The sequence below is a fragment of the Frankliniella occidentalis genome, unplaced genomic scaffold (assembly GCF_000697945.3).
Source record: "Frankliniella occidentalis isolate FOCC.00 unplaced genomic scaffold, Focc_3.1 Scaffold39, whole genome shotgun sequence".
Lineage (NCBI taxonomy): Eukaryota > Metazoa > Arthropoda > Insecta > Thysanoptera > Thripidae > Frankliniella > Frankliniella occidentalis.
Genome location: NW_026267169.1, coordinates 358,102 through 365,755, shown reverse-complemented (window position 1 = coordinate 365,755; position 7,654 = coordinate 358,102). Strand labels below are relative to the sequence as shown.

General features: G+C 55.7%; 2 protein-coding genes across 4 annotated transcripts in view; one reads left to right on the top strand and one right to left on the bottom strand.

Annotated features, from left to right (window-relative positions):
* The window catches only part of LOC113213029 (uncharacterized), a 22,607-nt gene that overhangs the window by 5,593 nt on the left and 9,360 nt on the right, over positions 1-7,654 (bottom strand). The gene's annotated exons all lie outside the window — the stretch shown is intronic.
* LOC113213032 (pro-resilin-like) lies at positions 2,377-7,331 on the top strand. Of its 3 annotated transcripts, none has more exons than XM_052266492.1 (3): positions 2,377-2,581; positions 4,574-6,311; positions 6,378-7,331. In XM_052266492.1, exons 1-3 carry the CDS (start codon positions 2,567-2,569, stop codon positions 6,620-6,622), a joined length of 1,998 nt encoding a protein of 665 aa, XP_052122452.1. In that variant the 5' UTR covers positions 2,377-2,566; the 3' UTR covers positions 6,623-7,331. The 3 variants fall into 3 exon arrangements, with proteins under 3 accessions (XP_052122452.1, XP_052122451.1, XP_026287728.2); XM_052266491.1 differs by having other exon boundaries at positions 6,345-7,331; XM_026431943.2 differs by having other exon boundaries at positions 4,574-7,331.

Here is a 7,654-nt window from a genome sequence, read left to right as displayed (position 1 = left end):
GGGGCTCTTCCACGAGACGAGGTCAAAGGTTTCGAGATATCGCGGTAAAAGAATCGGCCACATATTGCGACGAGCACGGGGGTAGTTAACTGTGCAGTGACGTCGGCCGCGTCGCCTATCCCAGAGATCTGCAAAGTCCACACACTAAACCAACAACAACAAATATAAAATATTTGAAAAATGGAGCAGGTTGTAAGTGTTTGTAGGGCCGTGGGGGGCGGCGGGTGCTGCCGGCGGGTGTCACGGACAGGACAGGCCAGACCTGGAGAGGATCTAGAGTCCTTTTATGACCGAGTGACCGTGATCCTCACAGGTGCTTTTCACCGACGGTCCGCCTAGCGGGACCCCGCGAGACCCTGCGCAAGGACGGACGGGACGCAGCGCGGAGCACTCGTCTAGAACGCAAGGAGCCCGAAGGCGCTCTCCTCCCAGGGCGTGGCGTAGCGGGGCGGGGCGCGGGGCGCACCTCACCGCGGCGCGCGAAGAGCTGCGGCTACAAGGCGTGTCCGCCGTCGGAAGGCTGTGTCACCTGACCCCAGGCACACGCCGTGTAGCACGTGTATGTCGCAGCAGGATTCCAGGTGGTGACTCCCCCCGCCTTGCCTGCTGGACAAAGATGCCCCCGGAAAGCTGCCCACGCAATATACCGACTAGGAGCGTTTGACGCGTTTTGGATGGCCCAGAGAGTGCGCCCGTTTTCCTCAGATTCATTCGGCATGTATTACGGACGGGAGCTTGACGCCTGCGAGACTCGGGGTAGGCCACCCCGCGGCACATGCATGCGCTGCATACACGATGTTGCCTACCCATCAGGCGTTATGAGAGCTGGTAGAGGCTCAACTTGGCAGGTTCGTAACAGCGAATGACGGACTCACTATTGGATGATTCCTTTCGCGCCGAGTACACTGGTAAAACAAGTGTTTAATTTTGCACGTCAATTATTGACGTTTAAGTTCAAGTGTGCATTTTCTCGACACTTTGTTGTGTCTAACTATGTTATACGTTAGTTGGTGTTTAAACTTTCGACACTTCCGAAACGTATAGCAGCTGCACACCGTGTGGTTCCCTATTTACAGCATAGAACTGTGTGTGTCCAAGTGTGCAGAATTTAAACGTTTACAAAACGTCTGAAATATGCACTCCACGCAAGTGTGCAACTTGAGTTAAACACGATAAATTACAACTTTTGGTGTGCAAATATTGCACACCTGTTTTACCAGTGTAGGCCCACCCGTAAAGCACCCGTGTCAGGCCGGTGGCCCGCCGAGAGCGCCCGCGCCCGCCCGTTGTCTCGGGAAACAATACGTTTCCTTGCGTCCCTCGCATCACCTCAGGGGACGTTTTTTCTAGGAGCACATGAATCAATACAGTGAGGTGGGAGGGGAGAGGTATGGGTGGTGGGTATTTCACTGGAAACATGAAAAGTACTCATTTAAATGTTTGAACCCAATTTACTACTGGGCGCACCCGAATCAATACAGGGAGGTGGTGGGGAGGTAGGTATTTCACTGGAAACATGAAGAGTACAGATTTACTTGTTTGACCCCAATTTACTACTAGGAGCCAGCAAAAAAGAAGAGGCTCTGCTCAAAATGTAACCTTAAGGTGCATCGCAGTATGTGGGCGCTGGCCCGCTTGATGCGCTACGTTGCTCGCGGAACCAGTTCGGCGCGGACCCCGAAAAATTCGGCTCTCTGTGCGGAAGATGGGCACGGGAGCGGCACTGGACACACAACGAGTGGCCGGCATAAACTTACATCACGGCACACCCACACGCACGCACACACACACACACACACACACACACACGTGCGCGCGTGCGGCCCGTCACCTCGGTGGGCCCGAGCAACGAGACGGGTTACACGGGGCTCCTCGTGTCATCAGTCGACCTGATCTATTTGCACCTGACACGATACCTGACTGTTCACGGTCACTACGTATGCACTCTCATATTTAAACAACAAAAAAAGATCTAAATTTAGAATCAATGATGGAAAGGAGTAGTCGTTCCGAAGGTCGGTGTGGCGATTCCATCAAACGCCCATTGCCCACTCCCCGGGCCCTCTCCCCCCGTCCTCCGGTCACGGACACACGCGGAGAAGAATGGTCAGGGATGAAAGTGATCCTCGCGGTGAATCACCGTATTCCAACCGATGCTAATGCTGAACCAATGCCTGTGCACCTACGACTTGCTACCGTTCCCCGCCCCGCCCGTGTGTGCTTCGCCCCGCCCCGCCTCGCTCCGCCCTGAGCGCCGCGGCGGTACGCCCCCCAGGATGAAGAGGAGGGAGGCGGCTGCTGCGCGCGGAGCCACCCGGGAGGGGAGGCGCCAGGCGGTGCCGTATAAATGCACCGCCGGGGCTGGAAGACGGCACAATTTGAGAACCCCTCAATCCAAGCTGACCTGCGAGCAACATCAGCAGCAGCGGCGCTATCGAAGCGAGTGTGTTGAAGACAAGTGCTAGTGTCAGTGTGTTGCGAGAGTGTTTGTGTGTGAGTGAGAGAGAGAGAGAGAGAGGGGGAGACTGTGTGAGTGTGCTTCCAAGTTGCACCACAAACCTTCGCCATGACAACCATCAAGGTAGGTGAACAGTTTCCAATTTTGTTTTACAGAGTGTTAGAGGATTGGTCGTTTCAAATCCCCAATTTTCCATAAAATAATCATTTTGCAAGGTTTTCTATTTTAACGATTCCTTTTAAGAATAATGATCTTGTAAATGTAATTATAATGAAACACTTTAATAATGAAGTAACTGCACCAATAAAAACGGACCCTGATTTCACTTCAAAAAGTGCTTCCATTGATCCAAAAGGAAATTTGACTTATTTCATGTTAATCTGAATTCAGTTAATTTGAGAGAATTCCTTCAACCCCTTAAACGCGTAACTGATCACGATACTGTAGTAGCACTGTAAAAAACAAGCCTTGATTTATTTTTGTAAAAATCCACGTCGTACTTAATATTTACAATTTCAAATTCTGTTGTTTCGTGTCGCTCACTGTACACAAATTTAACAGTTTTAACACGTTGAGTCGGAGGGGGGGGGGGTAGCAAACACGTGTTATTGTGACCACGCGTGTGGTCACGTGGGACTAAACGTGTTAAACTGTGTAGTTAATTCAAACTCTTAAGAAATCGTCGATTTTTTTACAGTATAAACAGTTTCTTTTTCATTTGTGCTTTGAATCATTTCCTTTGTAGTCACACATGATGGTCATGTCGACGCACTCTAGCGTGCCGCCGCGTTTGCGAGAAGGGCACAAGACTCTCGCATCTCTTTTGAACGCGTCCCGAGGGCCGCTTGACCGGCACAAAAGGACCCCGGGGTCTAGCCGGTCCAGCCGCCCTGATCGTCATGCAAAGCGACCGTCCTCGCCCGCGGGCCTCAACTATGGCGGCGGAGGCGTCTCAAAGTGTCATCGACTTTCCCGCGCTTTTCGAGCTCGCGTTCTGAATGTCGTGTGCCCTCCGGTCAATCAGAGGAGCCGGACCCGCCGCCGCCCCGTGCGAACGACCTCCGGCTCGGCTGACATGACAATCACCCGAGGACCGCGCCGCACCAAGCCCTCAGCATTTTATACTAGAGCTGCTGCTCTTCGCAGGACAGAAACGAGAGCCCCTCAGGAAAAGTTTTGCAACTGTTTTCATCAATATTTTGCGAAAATTGGGAAGCAAGTCGGGGGTTTTGTAGGCCTATACTCCCTCCTCCCCTCTCTCCAATGTTCCTCGCGGCGCGCCCTAACTATTTTAACGCCTTTCGCTGCACCTCAAGGACAAGGTGCATTCTAGCATAGGTAGCCGGGAAAAAAAAGGTTGAATTTTAGGCAACGGCGGCGCGGTTGTTGGGGTCGGGCCCGCTCTGAGGCGACAAGTGTCGTTCCGCCGTTTCACACCTGAAGTGCGGTCCGGCCGGCCCCGGGGCTGCCGCCGTTGGTCTCCCCCGGCTATGGTCGGTCAAGGCCGCTATCCAGCTCAAGAGGGCGTCCAAACTGGCGTGGGACCCACTGGAGATCCTTAGGGTCCGCAACGGGCCTGGCAGCACTTGCACTTGTGGCTCTGGTTCGCTGCTCCCCAATGCTATGCTAGTCAGGTCCTGGTCCCCCGTCCCTTCGGGATTGCGCGCGCCCTATCGTTGCCGCTCGAGCTTTTTCTCTCCTTTCTTTACACTCGACACCACGTTCACCGAGGGCGTGGCGTGGCGTGGTGCAGCACGCATAACAAGCACAGGCGGCCCCCTGTCGGGTCGGTATGGCATCGCGCTATTTGGCAATGTAGCGTATGACGAGGCGGCGAAAGGGCCCCAGATGCACACCGCACCGCATCGGTGCGGGGGCGGCGCGCGGGAGGGAGGGGGGAGTGTCCCTGCCTCGGTCCCTGCGCTCCGGCAGCGCGGGGCGAAGGCCCCTGACCCCCCGCGGGCCCTGGTTCTGATTGATACCGCTGCGGAGGTTTGATTCGTGATTAAGGAGACGCGGGGTCCGACAATACATGCTCGGCTCAACTCGGGGGCGCGCTCACTTTCACTCACCGGACGGCTGACCGTGCTGACCGTGCTCCTCCTTTGTCCCCAGGTTGTGGCGCTTCTGGGGCTGGCCTTGGCGACCGTGTTCGCCGAGCCACCCGTTGGCCCGGGTCGAGGGTACTTGCCGCCGTCCGAGACCTCTGACTCCGGTGACTACTCCTCTGGGCCGTCCGGCATCACCTCGGCCGTGTCCTCCGGCTTCAAGAGCCCCTCGACGAGCTACGGGCCGCCGTCCGGGCCCACCGGGCCGTCCGGCCCTGCCGGCGGTGCGCCGTCTTCCCGGTACGGGCCTCCGTCCGCGTCCTCGCGCCGGCCCAGCTCGCGCTACGGACCTCCCGGCGGCGGCTCTGGCGGCCGCTTCGGTGACCGCCAGAACGGCGCGTCTTCGTCTGGTTTCGGAGCTCCTTCGTCATCCTACGGGGCACCCAACGGCATTTCGTCTGGATTCGGAGCCCCTTCGTCCTCCTACGGAGCTCCCAACGGCCCCTCGTCTAACTTCGGAGCCCCATCATCGTCCTACGGCGCCCCCTCCGACTCAGGCCGCTTCGGAGCATCATCGTCCTCCTTCGGCGCCCCCAGCGGACCCTCGTCGGGCTTCGGAACGCCGTCCTCCAGCTACGGCCCTCCCAGCGGCTCTGCATTCGGCGCGCCTTCTTCCACCTACGGAGCCCCCTCAGACTCTGGCCGCTTCGGAGCGCCCTCTTCAAGCTACGGTGCCCCGTCTTCCGCCGCCCCATCCTCGTCGTACGGCGCACCCAGCAGCGGCAGCTCGGCTCGTGGATTCGGAGCCCCCTCATTCGGCGCCCCCAGCAGCTTCCGCGGCGCCGGAGCCCCATCCTCCACTTACGGTGCCCCTGATAACTCAGCCCGTGGCTTCTCTGCTCCATCGTCCACCTACGGCGCTCCCGACACCACCCCTCGTGGCTTCTCCGCCCCATCGTCGACCTACGGCGCCCCCAGCGGCTCCTCTCGCGGTTTCGGCACTCCCTCCTCCAGCTACGGTGCCCCTGCTGGCTCCTCACGCGGTGCCCCCGACAACACGCCCCGCGGCTTCTCCGCCCCCTCCGCGACCTACGGCGCCCCCTCGACCCGCGGCTCAACGCGCGGCCCCGCTTCCCCGGCTTCGACCTACGGCGCTCCCAATGACGCTTCATCTGGATTTGGAGCACCTTCCTCGACCTACGGCGCTCCTAGTGACTCCGCATCCAACGCTCCTTCAAACACTTACGGCGCTCCTGGCTCTGGTCGCGGTGCTCCTTCTGACACTTACGGTGCTCCCGGCTCTGGTCGCGGTGCTCCTTCTGACACTTACGGCGCTCCCGGCTCTGGTCGCGGTGCTCCTTCTGACACTTACGGTGCTCCCGGCTCTGGTCGTGGTGCCCCATCTGACACTTACGGCGCTCCCGGCTTCGGCGGCAGGAATAACGGAAACGGAAACGGAGACGATGACGACCAGTCCGAGCCAGCAAAGTACGAGTTCTCCTACGAGGTGGACGCCCCCGAGACCGGCGCCCAGTTCGGCCACTCCGAGTCCCGCGACGGTGACCTGACGCGCGGCAAGTACCACGTCTTGCTCCCTGACGGCCGCGTGCAGACGGTGGAGTACACCGCCGACCAGGATGGTTACAAGCCCACCATCAGCTACGAACAGACGGACAACATCATCGGTGACGGCCGTAGCAGCGACGGATACCCTAGCGGCGGCCCCGGACAGCAGGGCGGTTACCCCAGCGGCGGTCCTGGACAGCAGGGCGGTTACCCCAGCGGCGGCCCCGGACAGCAGGGCGGTTACTCCAGCGGCGGCCCTGGACAGCAGGGAGGCTACCCCAGCGGCGGCCCAGGACAGCAGGGAGGCTACCCCAGCGGCGGCCCAGGACAGCAGGGCGGCTACCCCAGCGGCGGCCCCGGACAGCAGGGTGGCTATTCAGGCGGCCAGGGCGGTTTTTCCGGAAGTCAGGGTGGATACTCTAGCAGGCAAAGCGGCAGGCAAAGCGGCAAGGGTAGCCAGGATGGCTACAGCCAGGGTGGCTACAGCCAGGGAGGACCCTCGAATGACGGCATCTCCATCGACGCCGACGGTGAGCAGCAAGGATACTAGAAACTGCGTCTCTTAGCTCCGCGAGGTGAGGTCTTGGTGTTGCCTTTTCTTGCGCAGGCCGGGTCTTCTGATTCTCTGCTGCACTAAAAGCGCAGTGTCTCCCGTGGGGTCGTGGAACTCATTCTGTGAGAGCCAGCATGGAGGGAGAGCGGTGTTATAATGTGATTCCCGTGTGATCAATGGCCTATCTCTATTTATTGAAAGTGAAAGAATTCTATTCGCCTTTAGTCTTCATGCCATAGTACATCTGTACAGTGTTGAGTAGAACCCATAAATGAGTGGGTTTTGGTTTCGTAGTGGCTTAGTTTAACGCTGTCTACAGCTTTAAGAGCATTACGTTTCGGTTTTCTCTATTCACAGTATAATGAGATTATTTATTTCATAAACAAAAAATCATGTTCATGTTAAATTTTTATTAGTCTCTTTCTTTCAATAGATTATTGAACTTTTAGCAGTCCCTCGTGGTCATCTCATAGCTTTGCAATCTTCCAAACTTTTAGCGACATCCATAAATTAGAGTGCCATAACACCAGTTCATTTCATGGCTTGTTGGTCGCCTTGTGATAAACCTGCAAAATTGATTGCTATCAGTTGACAATTTTTAGTAAGTGTACATGTATGTGTGTCCATTAATGTGTATATTCCTTTAGGAGAAGAACAATCGCTTGTGATGTATATATAGACAAATAAAATGAACGACTTTTTCTAACTTGTTGCTTTATTTCTTCTCATCTACTTCTTCCGAAATCATTTCGGAAGAACATTAGGAATCAGACTTTAGTATTAACTATCAAGCTCGACGATCAACGAATTTAATTCACATAACAACATAATAAGGTTGTACAAAAACTGAAAAATACTGATGAAAATGTCATAAACAAGAATAGCTTTTTAATCACAGTGCTTAAACTAGACACCTATCTCTTTTTAGATATCACAGCCTTTTTCTCATAACAATTAAAACAAAATAACTTTTTATATTTACAATGTAGTTTTTGTATCTCCTTAAAATTACTTCAAAGGAAAATCTCT